This window comes from Nelusetta ayraudi, unplaced genomic scaffold, assembly GCF_046127955.1.
Source record: "Nelusetta ayraudi isolate G7.1 ecotype Tasmania unplaced genomic scaffold, CSIRO-AGI_Nayr_v1 ptg000056l, whole genome shotgun sequence".
Taxonomy (NCBI): domain Eukaryota; kingdom Metazoa; phylum Chordata; class Actinopteri; order Tetraodontiformes; family Monacanthidae; genus Nelusetta; species Nelusetta ayraudi.
The window spans coordinates 243,784-266,261 of NW_027466106.1; the positions used below are offsets into that span (position 1 = coordinate 243,784).

The window sequence follows — 22,478 nt, forward strand, 5'->3', positions numbered from 1 at the left end:
AGTGCATTTCCATCTTGACTTCCTGTTTCAAGTCGCACTTCCCATGATTTCAAAAATTATTACTCATCTCACCAGCACCTCATTAAAGCCGGCCTGATGTCATCCTGACCCTCAGTGCCTGTTTCATCCCATCCTTTCTTCCCTCTGTGCTCCACTTGTCTCCACTTTACACCCTCCAATGCCAAATATAAGTATAATGGATGTGTCAGATGTGTCTTTGTCCTTCTCTGCTTGACCTCGGCCCTGTGTTTCCGCTGTGATGCCCCCACTATTCCATGTGGCAGCACAGTGCTAATGCTGCTTCCCCTTAATTCCCTTAAGAAAGTGCTGATATCTTTTGTCCGCTGTACAGTGGCAAAGAAAACGGCGTTTGACGAGTGTTAAACATGTAATGGATGCAGGCTGAACGAAAAGACGGAGTCTTATTCTGTTGCCTATGAAATACGTTTAAAATCATTTAAACGTATGTGGCCGTCGATTTAAAGTGGTAGCTGATAATGTGTAGCGACTGCGAAATAAGTAAGTTTTGTCTCCTAACAATGTAGTTCCATAAATAAATACATTCTTTTTGTATTGTGCTGCATGTAGCAGCAGATGGCGCTACAACACCACGGAACAGTGGATGCCAAAAAGAGGCTGGCGTTCGATTCAAAGCTGATTGCAATTTAGGTAAATTCTGGGTCAATTATTTTAACTGTATAAATATTTTTCCTCCTATAGTGGTTAAGCAAAAACACTAATCTCTGCCATTTCTATGTGTATTTGTTGTTAAATGTATTTATTCTGGTAAGAGTATTCATAGAATTGTTTTTTTGTTTCCTCTTTTTTTATTTTTATTTTTTTTTGAAAATGATGACTGCCTTTCAGCAGAAGTACAATTAACCGCAGCAATCATACCATACGGTTTATGCTTGTATTCAACAGTAGCAAAAAACAAAAAACAAAACCGGAGCAGAACAATGCATGGCGGTAAAACGGCTTTTTCATGCAGTTGCACAGCAGACGAACCACGCGGCTCGCTCATGCAGAACGCAGGGTAAAAGCAGAGCCGCTTTTTGCTCACGTTCGAAGGTGAACCTTTTCCGGTTGTTGCTGCCCCACCCCACCCCTCGTCCCCCAACCCACCGAATCATCGTCCAGTTTGCGTCGGGGTCGCGGTGAGCTGATGAGCCTCGCATGCGGGGGTACACCGTCAGGAGATTAGCATTTGGGGAAGGGACAGTTGCCGTCTGGGTTGTTCAGGATGCACAGTGGAGCTGCCAGGGCGGCTGAGCGCTCCCTAACTCTGCACGTGTTTGACAAGGGCCAGATGAATCCAGGAGCTATCGGTGGCGCCCCGTAAATCAAGGAGGCAGCTGACGGCCGGGATAAACGTCTGTTTATCGCCCGGGGGGCCACCCAAGCATGCTCTCTCCTCCAAACAAGCAGGCAGGCAGGCAGGCAGGAGAGAAAAGGGACTTCTCCTCCTCTCCCGCTCAACTCTGCGCCGGTGCACGTAAACACGCGGCTTGTGCTCTCCGCAGGCCGCGGTGGCGACGCCGCGCGTGTGTTTCCGGTGGCTGAACATCAGGTGTTTATCCCCTTCTGCATTTGTCCTCATTGCAGACACAGCTGGTCGTCGCTGGACGATGCTGTCGCTTTCACACGGCAGCGTTTTCAGCATCAGTTCTGAACACACATCCCAAAAAAACAAAAAAAACAATGCAAAAGCCAAATCCCCTCTAAATGTTTAATGATAACGGTTTTTGAATTAATAATAATATAAATTATTTGTTGTCGTTTTTAAATGTGCTGGAGTGAAAAGCGGCACATTATGCTTGAGCTGACGCCACACCTGATTGGATTTGACTGGCTGCAGCCAAGACGCGTCGGCTTTGTTCTACCAGAGAGTGAAGCGCAGCCGAGACGCAAAACTAAGATGTTTTATTCATTCACGTATGTTACAAGTTCAAATATATGTGGCTGCGAAAACAGTGTGAGTGACAGAGAGAGAGTTGATCTTCAGTACCAGTCATATACAAACTGCCATTTGCTTTTTAAAATGATTTAATCAGAGCAAAAAAAAAAAAAAAAAAGTTTCATATTCTCCATAGCAACATCCACTCACAGTAAATTTCCACTTATTTTTAAAGCACTAACAGACAATTCAGTTATTTGATTAACACACATTAAAATAAAGATTTTCAGTCCAGCATTTTAAACCACTGACTAGCGACCAAGCGCCAATGTGACTTTCTCACACTCTTTATTCTCCATTGTTTGACAGTAATGGATGAAGTTAGACCGTCTTTTCAAAACCGCTCAGTTAAAACCAGCGCCGGCGCCTCCACCTCCATCGCAGCAAATGCGTTCCCTCCGGTCTCCCTGCAAGCCAACCAGGACCCTCTGGTCAGCTCGGGCTCGTTCAACGTCCCCCTCGTTAATAACCGTAAAGGAAGTCTCCTCCCCAGGGGTCCGGGGCCCGGGGCCGGCCCCTCCAAACTGCGCCTCAGTCTCTCAGGTCCAGGAGACGTGGCGGCCAGATCCCTGGCAGAGAGTCGGCTGAATCGGGCCCGCAGTCTGCCGGTGAAATACCGCTACCACCCCAGTAATGCCATGCTGCTCAGTCACAGTAGGCACTGTAGGTTGCCCCCTTAGTGGGATGCATCAGCCAGTAACCCCGCCTGTACCGTCCCAATATTTTGTCTTTTTTCTTTCTTTTTTTTTCCTTTTGCTGCATGACGGTTCACCCTGCAGGAGCTGCTGCCTGCTCCTCGCTGCTTGTGCACGGCTTTGGCTTGCCAGTGCAGCCGCTGCTACTGTCTAGATCAGGGAGGACTTACCGACCACGTAAAACACCTGAATGAAGTATTTCTACAGTACTTTCTTTGTGGGTGTACATATTATGTATATATATATATTTATTTTTTTATTTTAGACATTTTTGCAGGGTGGAGATTTAGTTTTATGACTGGAATGGAATTTTAGTTTTACCGTGTTTAAAGCAATTGAACTTCATCATGTGGTCGAATCTGAGAAGTTGCATTGCTTTTACAATTGATCATTTTATTTCATTTTATTTAATTACCAATGAATAATTATATTCATTTTAGCATTTCTTTTTTTAAAGCAGATTATTTAGGATGTGGTAATATTTTATTACCGCATATTAACACTTTATCACAATGGACATTTAATGTAGTTGATAAAAAGCCAGGTTATATTTGTATTATTGTCAGAATGAGGTCACGGCGAAACACAACAATACATTTTTACATTAGAATAGTTATAGCTTGCAGCGTGCACACTGATTTGCACTAATTTCATGCTGTGTTATTGATTCTCTCTTTCTTTTCATTTCTTTCCCCTTCCTAACCAAAAGGACTAATAAGGGTTTGAAGTGATGATGCACTTGGCATTTTGCGCTGGCAGCGTGCGGAGTGGATAAAAGTGTCTGAAGCTCCCAGGCAGCGAATGCAGATCAGACTACTGTTAGCTCCCACTGACGTCTTCAGAGGACGGCGCCAGGCCTCAGTCTGGCTGCTCTTTGTCGTCCTCTTTGTCTGATGGGCGACTCGAGCAAAGTTTAAGTAAAAATAGAGTGTCTCTCTCCTCCCCCCCTGTGCTTGACACAGGAAAGCATCTTGCTGACAAGGGAGCTGAACTTAAGTTTGATCAAAAATAATATTTTCCAACAAAAAAGAAAAGAAAAAGAAAAAGCGGCACTCCAGCTAAAACTCTTAGCACCAAAGCGTCAGTGCTGGAAAGGAATATTTCAACCTTTTTTTTTTCTTTGTCTCTATGGATTAATGGAAACTTTTCAGGCCAGTCTCGACCTTTTTTCATCTACCGGAGAACCGTTTGGAAAACTCTCCGCCACTTATTGTCCACTGCATCGCACCCTGTTGTGTGTGTGCCCTGACTTTTGCTGACTGATCGGTGTTCTCTTGGCATGGTAGATCTTTGAAAACATTTGTGCGCTCTAGTGCACAAAGTGCAGTGTTGGGGATGTGGTTCAGATAGTTCCATCAAAACAAAAAACACAAAAGCAAAGCAAAGAAAAGATAAACCACGCACCCAATGTGGCCATCTCCATTCTAGTTTTGTCCCACCGTCATTGCTTCTGCCCATATCATCCTGACATCGACAGTCTGTACCATCTCATGGCAACTCATGGTGCGGGCGAGCATGATCACTCTGATGCAGACTGCGAGAGGTCCAACTCTTAAGTCCAACTCAGTAGGTCCAACTCAGTAGCGAGCGCCCCAAATAAAGTTGCAAGTCCCTGAGAAGAGCCACAGTAGAGGGGCTGTGGGGAAGCGAGGCCTCCGTAGATTGGTCAGGTGGTAAGGTAGCCAATCATTCTCCGTGGCTTCTCCTGCCTTTCTCAGATTTACCATCCATTACTAATGCTTTTGTTACATTTTGTTACATTTTGCCTCTGAATAATTACTTTTCATTTTTTTTTCTCCTTATGTTCAGTTGTTTTTTTTGTTTTTTGTTTGCTATAAATTAATTACTTGACTCATTGCTGCCTATTTTTTTTTTTTTTTTGTAATATTATGATTTTATTGCTTTATAATAATAATAATAATAATAATAATAATAGTTCTTGTTGTTGTTGTTCCAATGTCAGGTCCAGGACACTTTCTCAACTATCTGTGTCATTCTCTGACATTTTTGCACATTTCCCCCCCCCCCCCCTCCCCTCCCCCCTCGGCCCTGCCCCCACTCCCTCCGCAGTCGAAGACGAGCATCAATCAACCCTCTCGCCCAAAAAAAAGCAGCGCAACGGCGGGATGCGAAACTCACCCAACTGCTCGCCCAAAATGATGAGGTAAGAGACGGTGATTTTTTATTCTCCTGCCAGCCTTCAAAAATCGGAGAAGGGGTGGGGGTGAGGGGGGGGGGGGGGGGGGGTGGAAGAGAGTCGGGGAAGAAGCAAAGGCGAGGCGGAGGAGGAGGGGATGGAGCGACGTGCCTTGCGTGCGTCGCGCGAGAGGCACTTCAGAGGCGGCTGCCGCCGACGACGGTGAGGCGGTGGGAGTTTGGATGGATGGGAGGGGGGCAAATTAAGGGTGGCAGAGGAAGGAGGCAGGGAAGCTCTGCGAGAGACGGAGCGGGGGAAGAGGCAGAAGTGGCCCCGTTAGGCGGCGGGCTGTTTAGGATGGCATGCTGTCAGCCGTTAATGACGGAGCCGAAATAATATTTCTGTCGCGAAAAAAGAAATAAAAAAATAACGCGGCTGCGAGGAGCCGTTTGAAAAACTCGGCTGGCTTTAAAGTCCCAGCTGTCACCTCCTCCGGTCTGGTCCACATGTGCTCCTTAAACAATGCTGGCACTAATGACACCGGCAACCAATCAGAGGGACCTGCGTGGTTACTTTGCCCTCAGGCTACTACTCCATTGTGGGAACCCCTGTGTGTAGCGTTCCCTGGTACTTAAGGCCATATGTGCGATGTATCATCGCAATCAAATATGAATTCAAATATTACCTTCCTTTTATCCTGTCCGCCGGAATTAAACTGCCGTTAATTGATTTTGAAAGATAAAAGGGGATTTTTTTTTCTTTCTTTCTTTCTTTCTTTCTTTCTTTTTTTCTTTCTTTCTTTCTTTTTTTTTTTTGCTCTTTTCTTTTCCTGCGTTGCTCCGGTTGCAAGGCGCAGGGTTTGCGGCGTGACAGCGAGGGAGAGTGCCAGAGGAGGCCTGGCTGTGCAGGTCGGGATCTAACAGGACAGGAACTCTCGCAGCTGCGCCGCCTGTCGCCTTAATGAGAATAAGTGTCGGGACCGTCGTCTTTATGACTTCATTATGAGCAGATCTGGAAGGGGGAGTCGTGTGTGGGCTGCTGCGTTTTAATTGCATTTTGGTATATTGTCACACACTTCAGCAACCTGCACCGTGTCAGAAACTCCTGCATTTTAATAAAGAATGCAAATTTCTAGTTGTCTGGAGGCGAAATAAAGATAATAGACGCAACAAAAATCCCAAATTTGCACCTTCAATCGTCTTAATTCCATTTTACACAGATGTTTGTGTGTTCTTTTATTTTTCTTACGCTCCTCAATATTGCTCCCCACTGCTTCCTGCTGCAGCTGCAGAACGCCGGGGCCTTGCTAGCCTCCCTGAGGCTGCGTTCCTTCCCGCCTCGACTGGCAACTGGCTGCGCCAGCTTTGTCCAGAACGCTCGTCGACCTCCCCCTCAGTTCTCCACCAAACAGGCTCTTAATAAGCCTTCACACTTTGCCTAACCATTAGCCCAACGCCGAGTCCTACCCTTCAGTCTCGTTGTTCTTTTTTTTTTTTCTTCTTCTTCCCGTTCCAGCGGAGCATCGCTTCAGATGCCCTCGCTCAGAGGGAGTGAAAGGGAGAGGGAAAAAAAAAAAAAACTGCTACTACAAAAACAACTCGACACTGGCACATTTCCAGCTAAGTGCTTGTTTAAAAGGCTGTTTAGTTTGCCTGACTTAACAAAACCTTTTCTTCACTTCCTTTTCTTCTGCCTTTTCCCGCTCAGAAGACGGTCCCTGTTTGCCGTGTAATATATGCATCTTCGCTTTGATCTCGCTGTGATAATAATTCTTGCGAGTTATTTACTCAGTTTTGAAAACGCTTCAAAGTGGTGTCAAAGTTTTCTCTGCTTTAGGCGCGCTTGTGTATTCTGCTGGCTCTTGGGTACTGGGATGACAGGTCCTCTGTTATAGGTGTAGATGTATTTTTTTTTTTCTTCTTCCTCTCCTCCCTCCGCACGTCTTAGCCCTCAGCAAAACATCAAATTACTCATCACAGTCCAACCCCCCCTCCTCCTCCCCTCCCCCAGCCCAGCCCAGCTGCCCCCCGTCAACTTATAACACCGTATATATTAAACAGTTGTGCTTTACAAGGTGGATTTTATGCACAATGAAAAGTGATTGTTTGAGGTAGCCTCAGGGATACTTTCTTCTACAAGCAAAAATCGGGGAGGAGGGGCTCGGGTGGGACACAGTCGAGAGCTCGCGCGCATACGTATCAAGCATGGTTTTTACAGGACTCGCAGCCCGGAGGCCTTTGTAAATAAATAATGATCAACAGATTGGCTGTGGGCTTTTGAAAAGCATGCCTTTGTCAGTTTGCATGATGGGGAAAATTTTCAAAGCAAGAGGCTGCTTTCCCAGTCTGGCAGGGAGGGACTGGGGGAGCGCCGCCATCCCCAGCTAGTGACTTCAGAGTGATACAGTGGAAGAGCTGCACTCTTGTTTGAAATACATACGCGCAGGCAAGGGAGGGGAAGCCGGAGACGGAGTGAGACGCCGCGCCGCTGCGCCGGGAAGTATGGTACAGAACGGCACATGTGGTGGGAGGCGGTTGTGGGGTTGTTGGGGGGGGGGGTATGCTTTGCAAATTGATGCGGTGTGAATTTATTCAATTTAAAGGGCGAGCAAATGTGTCTTTGGTGAAAAAGAAATCCAGCTTTCTTCAACCTCAGTGTATTAAAATGAGCAGAAAAGAAAAAAAAAAACCCAAAAACTTTAATCATACAAAAATTCAACGTACATTTTCACTCAGCTCGCCGACCCAGCTGACCCCCGGTCTGCGTCGGCGGCGTTAACACCGCCACAGCCGCTCCCCCGCAAATCTCCCCTGACGGGTCGTGACTGACGACGACGCATCCAGCGGCGGCGGAGGATGTCACAGTATCATCCGCAGCTGATGTCCCCTGGGCGTGGCAGCCGCGGCTCACACGCGTCATGTCTGCTCTGCCGGAGCCTCGTGCCGGGGTTCAACCCCAGGCGTCGGGAAGAGGAGGAGGAGGAGGAGGCAGGGTGGTGGAGGCAGGGGGAGGAGGAGGAGAGGGTGAGGAGGCGCGCCGAGCAGCCCCGTCCTGACAGTCTGCCAGTCACGCCGCTGACAGCTCTGTGAAAGATAGCTGTCTTGGCAGAGAGCGCTGAGGCGGCAGCTCGCCCGCAATACGCCAGTCAGCCCCCGTGTGTGTGTGTGTGGAGGCGAAGTCGAGCAAGATTGAAGTGACGGAGGTGGGGGTGGTGGTGGAGGTGGTGTTGGTGGAGGTGGTGGGGCTCGGCGGAGTTGATTGGCGCAACACGCGCCTCCGGATGAAAGATTCAGGCTGAGTGTAAAAACACTAAATGCTGTCAGTGTTATTATCACCTGCAAACCTACTGATGGTAGGTGGAGGTGGTGAAGGTGGTGGTGGGGAGGTGGAGGGTAGAAAAGGGGCGGCTAATTGACAGCTTTTATTAAAAAAAAAAAAAGAAAGAAAAAGAAAAGCATAACTTTCTCCCTGCGACAGTGTTCAGCAGCAGCAGCAGCAGCAGCAGCAGCCCGGATGCAGCAGCAGCAGGCTGAAGGGGGGAAGAAAGGCAACATCAAAGCCGTGTGAGGGAGTGACAGTGTTGATAGAGGGTAGAGGGAGTGATAGTGAGAGTGAGAGAGATGTGTGTCAAGCTCTGGAAATGTTTTCTCACATTTTGCTGGATGACTTTGTTCCTGAACTTAGCCTATTTTGTTTTTATTTTTTTTTGGCAGTCTGCTAATAAAGTTTCGTTAAAATAAGCTTGTAGTGCTAATTAAATAGATTCATCTAAATAAAATAATTCAAATTTTTTCAAGCACCACGTGAGAAGGGTCGAGCTGCAGACTCGCAGGAGGCAGTTTCAGACCGTAAATTCTTCCGGCAACTTGATTTTCAAAATAAAGGTTTATTTATCACGCTTTGTCTCCCGACAAATTGGATGACTGCAAATGCAAAGGAAAGGTTTATTCATCACAATCGTGACTTCAAATTAGTTTTAAAAAAGAATTACCTTGTAGTTTATTCAAAGTTAAGTAATGATGGTTAATAACCAAGTACTTTGATTTATTCAAAAAAATATAAATGGTAGCATGCTGGACTGCACTGATGTAGCACCTTCCAGCACCTTCCAGTGCTTTACAATGCTCTCATTCCCCCATTCACTCATTAACGGGTGGCTGCTGCCATGCAAGGTGCTGCCCGCCCCATTGGGAACAACTTAGGGCTACGACAGACTAGGATGGAGCAGGATTTGAACCGCCAACCTTTCGGTCACTGGACAACCCGTTCTACCTCCTGAGCCACAGAAAATGAATTTATGTTCAAAAATATCAATTAATTTACTTTTACCCCTTGAATGACCCTCACGCTAACCCCCACGGCAGTAACTGCCGGTGAAAGGTTCCGCATCGCCCGCTGGTGGCGCTGTGGCAGAGAGTCGTGGGGGCTCGGGACTGACGGGAGTCCTTCCATGGTCAGTGTTACAGCGGATAAGACTCAGCGGCCCACCGCTGCGGATTAGCCCGTTTTGGCTGTGACACGGCCGCTGAAACATTAATGGCCGTCAGTCGGGCGAGGCGAAAATGTGATTGGGCAAATTCCTGAAATATTTAAAGCGCGAGCCTGTCGGAGCTTTTACGGCTTTTGCGCCGCGCGGCGTCGGGAAGGCGGAAGAAGGGGGTAAAAGCTGGTAATTGGCCTCGTGTTGTCGTGCTGTTCAGTCAGTAGCACTCACGTCTCGCCGCCGCTCCCCGCCACTTTCAGGGTCTCCCAGAGTTGTTTTTTTTCTCTCTTCCTGTCCTGATGTAAAGTAGCGGCGATGTGTATCGGAGCCGCGATACACGCTTCCCAGTAGATGGCGTTAACAATGGATGAGACTCCGGGATGCCGTCTGAGCAGAACAGAGAGCGGCTGCTGCCCAACTTTTGGTGGTCGGCCCTTTACATCACAAATTCACCAAACCGGGAAACTCTCTGACAACAAGTGTGTGTGTGTGTGTGTGTGTGTGTGTGTGTGTGTGTGTGTGTGTGTGTGTGTGTGTGTGTGTGTGTGTGTGCGTTTTCTCAGCCGACACGACCCGCTCCTCATCCCCGGTAACGAGCAAATCGAGAACATGGACATGAACGTGAAGAGGTATGACTCGACAGGGATGTTTCACTGGTGCCCGTCCAAGGACATCGAGAAGGTCATCCTGGTGAGTGACACGTTGACGTGCGCGCGCGCGCGCGCGTGTGTGTGTGCTGGTGTGTGAAACGCACAACCCAGAAATGAGTTTGCTTACTAAAAAAAAAAAGAAAAGAAAAAAAAAGAGACAAAGTGGGTCGTCTTCCACAGCGACGCGCAGCCGAATACTAATACGTCTTGACGTTTTTCCTCATTTGCCTCACTGTTCTGTCAAGGTGAGTCTATTGTTTCTATATCTGTGTGCGCGTGTGTGCGCGCGCGCGCGCGCGTGTGTGTATGCGTACGACACGCGCGCGCCCGCACGCATCCACCCAGGATCTGTGAACGGCATTCCGACAGTGCGTGCATGGGTTTGCTCGGGTGTTTTCAGCAGGGCAGTTTGTAAGCATTTTAGAATTTGAAAGGAGATTCGCCGCTTTTGTTTGACCCACGTTGACCCATTATTTGCTAATCTTGAGCGAAACCTTTCTTTTTTTTTTAGTTCTTATTGTTTCGTTTTTTCTGTCTTTTTTTTTTTTCTTGAACCTCTTCTAGACGTTCAGCTTCTTGAATTGCCGTAGGATTTTCAAACAAAAAAGAAACTACACAAAGCTCCTGCTCCAAGGTCTCGAACGCTGCCTTGTTCTTTGTCAACACTCTCACAAATTCATCAGACATCCATTCTACTACTGTCATGCATACATTCCGCACTTCCTCACGCTGTGCGCCTAAAATCTTACAAACTGCAGCAGTCCTACCCCCCTTTTTATTTTGTTTCATTTTATTAAAAAAAAAAGAAAAAAAGAAAAGAAAATGATTGTTCTCAGTTTTGTTTTGCACAATTCCTGCTTATCCAATAAACTGCTTATAAACAGAATAGTGGTTAACCAAACTGGTACTTAGATGCAGCAGGGCCGACTAAATACTTGGTTAACAAACTATTAATTGCGGGTTTATAACAGTTTATCCACGGACGGCGTTTCAAGATAAGTGTCGCCCTCCTCACCCCTCTCTCTGCTCTCCCTCCCCTCCCCCTCTTGTGTCCTCCCCCCCCCCCCCTCTGCAGACTCGAAGCGAAGCCTCCATGACGGTACTGAGCGGCCATGTGGTGGTCTGTATATTTGGGGATGTCACGTCCGCTTTGGTGGGGCTGCGAAACTTGGTGATGCCTTTAAGAGCCAGCAACTTCCACTATCACGAGCTGAAGCCCATCGTGTTTGTGGGTTCGCTGGATTACCTGCGGCGGGAGTGGGAAACCTTGCACAACTTCCCCAAGGTCTCCATACTGCCCGTGAGTGTGACTCGCTTTCAGAAAAAAATAAAAAAAAGAGGAGGAGGAGGGAGGAGGGAGAGATCGCGGCCTCGGCTAACGACGCCTCGACACTCCGAGGCGGCGTCGAGAGTCGGGAGAGCGGCTGTCAGTCCGATTCCATCGCGCATTACTCAAGCCAACGATCGGCCCCGACGTCCCCCCTCCCCCCCTCCCCCTGCCCCTCACCCACCCACTCACCCGCGCACCCTGCATACACAAAGTGGAGCCTTCTTCTTGGTGTTGCGGATAGCGCGGCTAGTAGCCCGCCGCCTCGGAGCCTAACAAGGCTCCGACTTGACTGATGATCAGAGGAGAATCCCAAACGCGGCCCTCAGCCTTTAGACTCGTACGTGTCTCTGATTCCTCGGACACATCAGTGCAGTGTCACCGCCCCGAAAAACAAGAAGACTTGTTAACTAATTTCCCGGAGCTCCGCTCCGCTCTGCTCTCTTCTTAAAAATGTCTTTTTCTCTCTCCCTCCCTCCCTCCACCCCCATCTCCGTGTGCCCCCTCCGCCCTCCCTCTATCTCCTCTCTCCATCTCTGTTTCCCTCACCCTGAAGGGCACGCCATTAAGTCGGGCAGACTTAAGAGCTGTCAATATCAACCTCTGCGACATGTGCGTAATCCTGTCGGCCAATCAGAACAATATCGAAGACGCGTCGCTGCAAGACAAGGAATGCATCTTGGCGTCGCTCAACATCAAGTCCATGCAGTTTGATGACAGCATCGGCGTCTTGCAGGCTAATTCCCAAGGTAAGGAGCGTCCTATTAGGCTGCCATGTCCGCTGGCAGCCAAAGGGGACAGGCTGCGGTGCGTGTGTGTGTGTGTGTGGAGAGACAACAGTCCTAGATGCAGAGGGATGGTGGGTGGTGATGTTATGCGAGGAAAAAAAAAAACAGAATCTGCTCCGGGCAGCTAATTGAAATACCCTGCAAGCCTGTCAGTGATTGGCATCTACGGCGCTGAACTACTGTAACTCCTTTAAGTCGCGCGCAAACAAAACGCCGCCCTAATTGCTCCATCAAGCCCTCGACGAGTGTTTACTCCACATCATTTTCCCATCGTCCCCCCCACCCCCCCCCCCACCGCATCCCGTCCCTGGTAACCGCACGCTGCTCAGCCCTCCTTGGTAATATTTTTTAATGATGTAATCAACGCGGCCGTGTCACCCGATGTTGTTGCCCCCACCACCACCACCACCACCGCCCCATCCCGAATCCACTGTCTGGCAGATCGTCTGGAACAGATTGTTGATGTTTGCAAACACACGAACCTGGCATCCCATCAGGCCTCATCATCATTAAGCAGCGAGTACAAATCACCAGGCAGGCCAATTCAGCTGCTCCTCATTAGTCACAACAAAACAGTGACACACACACACAGATATACACACACACACACACACACACACACACACACACACACCCCTCTCTCCTTGTTTAAAGCCGTGCACAGACAATCACCATCGGCCTCCGCTAACAGGTGAGCCTCGGTTTGTGATCGGCCCTGAAAGGTGTGACGTCCCGCTAGCCTGTTGTACATACAATTCAAAGCCAAGGGTCCCGAACTGGCCTGGCAATATGACGGCGTGCTGATTTTTCCCAGTGGCCACTGGAGGAACTGCAGCAAAAAAAATCCCATGGGCCCAAAAACATTTTCTACCATAGGCCGCAATACAAAAATAAACTCCTTTAAAACAGCTGACAAGAACGACTGTGACCTGAAACGCGATTCATAGCAAATCTTTCTATGGTAGATTTTTCATTTATGCCTTTTTAGCTTTTTAAAAAATGACAAAGGCCAGAAAATCACTAGAGAAGAGTTTTTTTCCCCAGCGCGACGTCACAGCATCGTACATGCTGCTGTGTCTCAGCTCGTTCTGATTGGCTGAATCCTGACGTGCCTGTAAGTGACGTTCTCCAGAATGGTTCTGATTGGCCAAATAGATCATGTGAGTTACAGGGGCGTGATGGGAAGTGACACTGCTGCCAATGCATCTCCGGGCCCATGAATGCACAAGTCAAAGACTTTTTTTGGGCGCATGCGCTGGGTGAGCGACTCCATTGAAACGAACGGGCCGCCATCTTGGGCTCTGGGGTGCTGGCGCTGCCGTGCACAGGGAGCGGCCTCACTTTGTGGCTCCTGCCTGCATCCTCTCTCGGGGTCGGCGCACCATTGTCATCAATAATTGGCTCCTACATCAACGGCCCATTTCAGTGACAAATGCCTCACTTTGGCAAACACGCACGCACGCATGCACGCACGCACGCACACACGCACGCAAACCGCAGCAGCACGCACCCGCGCATGCATTAAGGGACATGCGCGCACTCACTCACGCACGTCGCCAGACAGACAGCGCTATTGTATCACAGGTATTGCTTTGGGGATTCCTCCCTGGAAGCGACGCTGCCGTTCGGACGGAGGCTTGCGGAATCTGAAACAAGGAGGCGCAAATGAATAAGTAAAGACGCTCCTTCCTGGGGGAGAGCTTCTCACGGCTGCCGTTGCATGTAGTCGACCACGGAGCAGCGCCGTGCCCTGAGGGAGGGGAAGGGGGAGGGGGAGGGGGCGACCGGTGTGAGGGAGGGGGGGGGCACGTAACCCAGATCTCACTCGTCTATTGTTGTGTTTTGGCACCGAGCAAACGAGGTTACAGCCCCCCCGACTGACCCCAGGGGGAGGCTTGAGATGGAATTTCTCAACTTCTGCACTGAGGGCAATTATAGACACGGACATTAAAATTCTAATGGGTCCGTGGAACAAATAAAATAAATTTTTTATTGAGCACCCCCCCCCCCCACCACCCCTCCCATGAATATCAAGGTTACTCTAATACCCAGGAAGTTTGATGGAACACAGGTTTGTGGAATTGACTCTGATGCTCAGCGTGACCCGTCTGTGTGTTTGCATCTTCACGGATGTTCTCAGCACCAGAAACACACCCACGCTCACACCTACGGACAGCCTATAGCAGCCGGTTAGTTGAATGTGCAAGTCTCTGTGCACGTCTGCGCCTGCAGAGAACCCACGCAGGCGCAGGGAGAACATGCTAAACTGAAACTCTGCGCTGAAAGGCCCCCCCCGGGGGCCTGAGAGTCGAACCCGCACTTGTGTTACGGCGCACGTTTGCAGTTCCTCTCGTTCAAAAGTGATCTCAGCTCCCGGAGCGTTGCGCTTTACCTTGCAACATTCCACACTTTTTTGGTTTCCCTAACAGCGGCGGGGGCCTCGCAGTATTAGCGCACGGCTCTTCTAACCGCGCGCGACCTATAAACTCTTCCCCCAGGTGTTCACTTTTTTGCAAGAAGAGCAGCGTTTCCAGAGAGAGTAAACAAACAAACCAAAAAAAAAAAAAAAAAACTAAAAACTTGCCGTCATTCTTCTCCACGCGCGGCACACGTCATGTTTTATGGACGTGGACAAAATGATGTTTTGCGGCGGCGGCGGCGGTGGCGGCGGCGCTGACGGTAACCGCGGTCGGCTCCGGGTGTCAGACCTCAGCGATTTCCAAGTTCAATAATTGGTGTAACAGGAGTTGTGATTAATCCGCGCCCGTGGTTTCGGCGTGCGCTTCCTGTTGTGAACCGTTCCATTTTCGGTTGCAAAGGTGCGGTGGAGACCCCTTTTGTAATGTAAGCAGCTCATTGAGTTTGTTGACAGGAACGGCGGCACACACACACACACACACACACACACACACACACACACACACACACACACACACACACACACACGCAAACAGAAAATTTGCAGCCCTTTTAAAACTTTGTGACCCGAATAGATTCCCTGCATTATGTCTCCTCGGCGGCGGCGGCGGCGGCGGCAGCACGCAGGCTGGCGTTTCGCTGTAGTCAGCACTAAATGATGGATGTCAAAACACAGCTGATGCATTATGCATGCGGCATTACAGATTTAAGGTGTTTACTTGTCACTTTGAGGAAATGCAAAAAAAAAAAAAAAAAGAAAAAAGAAAAAGTGAAGTCATGTGAATTCATACCCCTGTCACTTGCACTTGTATTCCGCGGCTCTCAGCCACGCCATCCCCCATAAAAGGTTTTTTTTTTTTTTTCTATCGGGATCCACTTCACCAATTTTATTGTAACAAAACGAACGGCATGTAAAATTCATGCCTGCCGGTTGATGGAGGGACGTGAATACTAAATATGTCTTTGCTGACCTCTAAAAGCAAAGTATCTGTATTGCACTTTTTAGGCAGGTGCCTCCTTCACTTAGCCGTCTCCTCATCCCTGTTTTTTTTCTTCTTTTTCTTTCCTCCTTGTCAATCCAAACACTGCATGTGTGCCGCGGCACAGAAAACACACTTGAGTGGATTTGTGCTGAGTGTGCGGACCTTCCACTATGTATAATGGCACCGGCACAGGTCCAGATCACAGCCTCGCGGTCATAATACCGCTGAAATAAAACATGCTTATAAAAAAGGTCCTCCTTTTTGTGTCAAAGTTAAAGTTTAATGAGCTCAGTAAAAAAAAAATCATGAAAGCCATCAATCCTCTTCAGTAGATTCTGACCGGTTTTTGTCTGTTTTGCTGATCGTTCACAGTTCACTTTTCTGCTAATGTTGTGTTTCCAGACGGCAGGGAATTTTACGAACCGTGGTGGTTGTAGTGGCGTGCACTCTCCAAGAGTGGGACAAAGAGTGTTGCGTGAGGGTGAAAGTTAGATCAGACAAAGAGTGTATCAAAGAGGACGGGAGAAAAGAAACAGCTCAATGTTTGCAGACATGAGATGTTTTATGTGTTTTTTTTTTCATTGATTTAAAAAAAGAGGCAAACACTATTAAATTAAACAAACAAGGAGATGAATAACAAACCATCTTTTGTCCCCGCTGCCACCGTTCACCATCTCCACAGCTGTGTTACCTTCATTTGCTGCATTTGTGCCCTGGCCCCTGCAAACCTCTTTGTCCGGTGCAGGTTTCACGCCTCCTGGAATGGACAGGTCATCTCCAGACAGCAGTCCAGTACATGGCTTCGTGCGTCAGGCTTCCGTCACCACCGGTGCCAACATCCCCATCATCACAGAGCTAGGTAAGCTTGCCACTCAGCCTCTTCACATTACGTGCCACTTGACATAATAACTATTAACTATTTATAATAATAGCAATAATAATAATCATAGTTTTAGTAGTAGTTGTAGTAATAGTAGTGGCATTAGTGGTAGTAATAATAATATATGGGATCATCTTGTTTACACATCATGGTCTAACCCTCTAAAGTTAAATTAACAAACGTAACTAATATATATATATATTTTTTAAATTTTCATGCTTTGATAATAATTATTTGAATGCCATTTATTACACCTGGCTCACACAAATCCTGTGGTGGCCTGGTAGTCTGCAGACAACACAGCGTCGCCGTGCTGTTGTTTCTGCTGTAACTGGAGGATGTCAGATGGGCATCTTAAGAACTGTGTGGCTGCATCTCCTGCAATTTGTCCCGCTAATGCACAAGAGAAACTCGGCCTGATGGAGACGGTGGGAGACGGAAGGGAATGAAAAGGTGGAAGGAAAAAAAAAAAAACTGCCTTGGTTGCAAAATGGGTCCATTTATTAATAACAATGGCGGTGGCTGAATTCCCACTGGTGGTGGGGACTCATGAAAGTTTTAGATCTCCGAGGGGGCTTCTAAAGCTTCAGAGACTGGCCACTCTGTCTCCCATGACCCAATTAGGGTGCAATGGAGCATGAGGCCGGCTAAGAAAAGGCCAGAAAGAGAAAGGAGCCACCTAATGCTGCTTGTGAGCCGGGCCGGCCGGCCATTACCTGCACAGCCACTCCTCCGTCAGACTGTTGACAGTCACCACAACCACACGCTGCTGTTCAGCCTTTTCACTCATTGGCTGCCCTGCAGGAGTCACAATATTTGTTGTGCGCCGAGCCTCGGTTAGCTCTTAGCTAACATGGTTCAGGTGTCAGAGCTCGGCATGATCGTTTATATGCACTAAAGTCACACTGTCGCTAGATAGAGTTAGTTGAAGCTAGCTCTGTCTAGCTAGCTTCGACTAGCTAGATACAGTTGTTGTGATAGGTGGCAATACGCACTCCTATTTTATGAGTTGACCTGCGATGTCACATCACAACAATGTACAAAAATAGCTAGCTTCCGGCAAACTGGCCCTGAAGTGAGTGGCTAATCTTGTTAGCGCTGGCTATGTTGTTTCCTTCTCCTCTTTATCACCGGCTTTCCCGCTGTTGCTCATTTAATGATAATGTAGCATCACCTAGCGTGACATAAAACGGAAGCCTAAATTGTAATTTACAACAAAAAGTGTCATTTCGACCTTTTGGTTGATGTAGTTTAGCAGCAGCGGGCTAACTAACTCATGGTCAGCCCAAGTTTTTGCCACAGTCGGAATTTTCATTGCAGGCAACTCCCATTGCAACTCATAAACATGTAGATAGATCGATAGATAGACTGATAGATTGATTGATAGATAGCTAGCTGGGGAAATTGCGGTGTAGCAGCAGCATGAACATACAGTAACCAATCGAGCGAATCTATCTAAACGTAATAAAAACTTGATTTTAAAAAGTACTCTTAAAAGTATATGCGCATATGTATATGTGCACTTCCTAGACCAAAGATATTGCAGTGTTTCTCTCGTGATGGCTAACTTTAGCGGGGGTTGTGGCAGTGCAGCAATGACAGCTCTGCCCACCCCGAGCACAGACTCGACTGGACCACCAACACCTCGGACCCCTTCCAAATTCCAGGAGCAGACTTTTCCAAGACGCACAACACAACAGGGCCTGGCCTCCGCCTCTCAAACTGTTGGAATAACCGCACCGTCTCTCCCCTCCTCCTCCTCCTCCTCCTCCTCCCCCCCTCCTCCCCTCCCCCTCCCTCGCGCTGCCCCCATCGTCCATTAGCTAAACCTGGCAAACTGCTGCCACTGGTTTCACTCAGTCAGGAAAAAAAGAGTGGAACCAGCATACAAATGATAACAGAGCTGGGTAAGCCGAGCCTTTGTCCTCCGCTGCCGTTCGCTCCCTCGCTCCGTCGCTCTGCTCCTCATCAGCTTGTCTTGATTTGTCTGGCTGCAGTCAAGGCCCCCGCCGCTCCCATGGCTTCACTTTGAACACAATTTTTTTTTTTTTTTATGCCCTGCTCTGGTTGAAATCGACTGTCTTGTTTTTGGCCCCCTTTTTTCAATAGTTTCTTTCTTTCTTTCTTTCTTTCTTCCTTTCTTTCTTTCTTTTTTTTGGGAAGGAGTGAGGTCGGGGGGGTGTCCCCCTGCCCCCTCCCCCCTCCTCCTTCCTCCGATTGCGTTTGCCGAGCATCAGCAGGCTTTTGATCATCCTCAGTCTGTCCTTGTGGCTGTTTTTTCATAGCACCACCCCCTGCCCCACACACACACACACACACACACACACACACACACACACACACACACACACACACACACACACACACACACACACACACAGCCCCTATCCCAGTACAGTCTTTTTGGCCCTGGCCTGTTTGCATCAGCCCCTTGTCTCTCTGACTGACATTTCTTTTCCCGCAGAGTGCAGGAAGCCTGGGAAGAAATCAGATATCAAAAAACCAAAACACACACACTCATATATAAATATATATATATATATATATAAAAAACCCTCAAGATCAAACTAGCTTTTAAGCTGGTTGTTTATTTTTGAAATTTGTTTTCCAGTTTCTTTTTTTTCCCTTCTCCAGACCATATCTTTGAAGCTCAGCTATCAGAGTCTTTTTCTCCCCACCCAAGTGACGCTGGTCGTCTGCCCACTGCAGCCACAGAGGCAGTCTAGGGGGAAGGAGAGATGCAGCATCTGTTGTTTTGTAAGCCATCTTAAGTTCACAGCACTGGAAAAAGACAAATCAGCAGGCTATTTCCATTCCCACCATCTGATTGAGCTCATTCAGGGCCTGAACTGTTAACCCTGAGATGTCAGTGTGTTGTTTGATTTGACTTTCAGGACTCAGGTAAATGTTTGGTTCCCCCCCCCCACCCCCCAAAGATCTGATTCTCAAAGGCGATGATGTCACAAACGCACTCATCGAGGAACACTCTCTGGAACACATAGCATGAGCAAGTGCATGATGGTTCTTGATTTACCGTGACACAGTAGCCATTGTTGAAGTCTCACCTGTCCGAGGCAGCAAGGTCCAAACATTAGTTCGACCTCTCAAACGCCCACTGTGTCTTTGACTGAGCCGCTGTCATTTGTATTTTGATACTCAGCTAATAGATTGAGTTGCGTGTTTTAGCGAACGCGTGTTAAAAAGTTCAAAAGCACAGTGGCTGCTTTGATGTTAAATCACAACAGGTGTTTGACTGAGGCATTTCTTTTTGGACTTCTACAATGGTTATCACCGTGTGTGCTCAATATATTCAATAATATTTTGTCATGAACCTGTGGTCGGTTTCAATGTGTGGGTTGCCCTCCTTTGCATGTGATACAATGTATTTAGTATCTACAGCACCAAAGGTGGAAAAAAAACTGCGCTTCTGTCTAAAAATGAACTCGCAGGTAACCGAACAATGCTTTTGAAAAGCGATTTATCCGCCGATATTTCGGGTTAAGGCGAGAAATATAATGTACACAAAGTGTCGCATTATATTGCGAGTTTAAAAACCTGGATCACGTTATATCTGTATTGGCTTCCCCCCGCCCAACCCCCCCGTACTTTCAGTTTTTTTTTGCCATTTGAAGAGGAAAACCGGGCCTCTTTTGCTCTTTGGAGTCGGCCCCTAACCTCTCCCTCTCCTCTGCCAGTCAACGACTCCAACGTTCAGTTCCTGGACCAAGACGACGACGACGACCCGGACACGGAGCTGTACCTCACCCAGCCCTTCGCCTGCGGCACCGCCTTCGCTGTCAGCGTGCTCGACTCCCTGATGAGCGCGGTAAGTTTCTCCCCCGCAGAGGAGCGGCGTTCGCGCGACAAAATGAATCGTCTGCCGCGCGACAATGACACGCGAAAACCGTGGGATGAAAAAAAAAAAAAGACCGGGAGAAGAAAGCCCGTTTTTGCCCTCGTGGCGCCGACTTGGTAACAGTTGCAGGGTCTTGCACCGTCTCAGAGACACGCGCTGTGAAGTTAGGAGAGAGAAAGTCCACAAGTTTCGGTCACGGCTTCGCTTTTTTTTTAAAAAAAACTTGCAGCATCGCATTCTGATGTTTGACCTGAACGTCGGGTTTTTGGGAATAAAATATTAAAGTGTGTTTTGCGCATCGCACGACAGCTCAGCAACGTCCTCAAGGGGATCATCTGCATCGTTTCTCATCCCAAGTGTGTGGAATTCCACCCTGAGGAGGCCCCATTAGATCAGCGGCGCTCACCTGGTGGAGTCTCAGTGTTTCCTTGATGAATAATGATAACAATAATAATGCTAATAATGAAGCCACGACCCAGTTTTTTTTTTTGACATAATAAAAAAGCTTGCCCACTTTCTATCATGTCTAGTAAATAAATAATTGAAATGACGAGCATAAACGGCGAAATAAATGACCAACATTTTCTCTATAAATATATATATATGAAGGATTTGACATCCTTTTACAAGCAATTATCTTGAAAACTACTGAGTCGAGCACAATGAAATGGAACAGTTTAGGCGTTGAACATCATAAGTTTATTATGGGACCGGTTTCACAAGTGTTCAATATGTGCACCGCCTGCGGCACGGCACACTGGGTCGACTGGGTGTGCCGTGTCTCAACCGGGCGAGCATAAGATGTAAAATGACTTCTCGTTGGGAGTGAACAGCATGGCTCAATCTGAAAACAGATCGAAAATAAAACATTAAATGTGAACTCTTGATCTGTTTCTAATCATTCTGCGAAAATTTGAGGTTATTTCAACAAGAATTGCCAAAATGATTGGCCTGCGACATGATGTCAAATTCTTTGGGACCCGATCAAGAGGGCTCCGCAACCCAGTTTGGGATCGCGGCCCACCAGTTGAGAAACTTCGCTCTGGATGTCCCGAGGGAGAGGAGGAGCTGAGTGTTAGCACAGTTGCGGCGCTACTCGGCCGTAGCGGGTCAGAAACACTAAGAGACACACGGCATCTTTTAACGGTGTCACGTTCTGGCGCTGGAGATAAAGGAGAGGCTGGCTGGGAAGAGAAGAGGGGGAGGGAAAAAAACCCAAAACAAATCCCTCTCCCCACACCTCATCTTTCTCTCACTCCTCAACGACCAAGCGGGGTTTTCCCATTGGCGGCGTGATGGCTTCATTCCAGCAGCCGTCTCCCAGTGAAGGGTCGGAGGAGCCGGGCTGAGCGGGGCTGATGGAGCTGGGTGGAGGGAGGGGAGTGGGGTGGGGGTAGGGGGGAGGTGGTGCAGCAGGCGTCAGCTGGAGTCTGGCACTGGTCAGAGGTGAAGCCGGCTAATGGACAGTGCTCATCCATCATGAGGCTCCGCAGGCCCCTGTCAGGGGCCCGGGGAGGAGAGCTGCCACTCCGGCCCCGGCTGCCGAGTGACATCGGCTGTCCCGGCGCTCAGCGGAGAGAGAGAGAGAGAGGGAGAGAGAAAAAAAAAAAACGAGTCCTGATCCGCTTGAAGGACGAGAGAGTCTGACACCGACGGGGCGCAGTCAAGTCGCTGTTTCAGGAGGGAAACGCACGTCAGCTAGCGAGCAGATCACTGCTTCCCTCCTCGCTGCCGCCAGAGGGGAAAAAGGCTCTGGAGGAGCAGCTGTTTGCTTTGACATGATGATGCCTCTCGTACAGTGCCGGCATAACAACAGCGGCGTTTGTATGCATTGCTATCATGTATTCACGGTGGTACTACTATGGTGCTAAAATTGACAGACTGTATATATTGTATTAGTGCTTTAAGGCAAAAAAAAACCAACTCAAATATTGTATGTGAGGGTCCATAGATTCAATAAGATAATGAAAAACTAAATTATGTCATATGTATAATAGAAACTCTTGTTAGGCTTTGCATTAACATTTTGATTTCAAACACAAAAAATGTAATTTAGGTCCATGTCATTAAGAGTCCCTTTGTTTCCAACTGGTCCTGACTCCTGACTGGCTTCACCCACAATCGCGACAGGGTCGACACACCGCCACTGGCCAAAATGTGTCTGGATTAGTAGTAACACTGACGTTGAGAATGAGTTCCACTTTGTGTTTTCCACTTTGTACCACAAGTTGCAGTCAGAAGTTGTTTGAAAGGTGTGAAACTGTTGATTTGATGTGGCTGAGTGATGCAGACGGACGAAAATGC

At 48.1% G+C, this 22,478-nt stretch overlaps 1 protein-coding gene across 10 annotated transcripts in view; it reads left to right on the forward strand.

The window, feature by feature from the left end:
* LOC142896649 (calcium-activated potassium channel subunit alpha-1a) overlaps positions 1–22,478 on the forward strand; it is a 127,404-nt gene that overhangs the window by 99,171 nt on the left and 5,755 nt on the right. For 4 of the 10 annotated variants that reach the window (XM_076038450.1, XM_076038454.1, XM_076038452.1 and 1 more), the window contains 6 exons: positions 4,723–4,816; positions 9,836–9,962; positions 10,998–11,222; positions 11,806–11,998; positions 16,184–16,297; positions 20,014–20,144. In XM_076038450.1, coding sequence (XP_075894565.1) covers positions 4,723–4,816; positions 9,836–9,962; positions 10,998–11,222; positions 11,806–11,998; positions 16,184–16,297; positions 20,014–20,144 — 884 coding nt within the window. Of the gene's footprint in view, positions 1–588; positions 670–2,266; positions 2,621–4,722; positions 4,817–9,835; positions 9,963–10,997; positions 11,223–11,805; positions 11,999–16,183; positions 16,298–18,141; positions 18,226–20,013; positions 20,145–22,478 lie in introns of all 10 variants that reach the window. The other 6 variants (XM_076038448.1, XM_076038453.1, XM_076038449.1 and 3 more) reach the window with 4 other exon arrangements.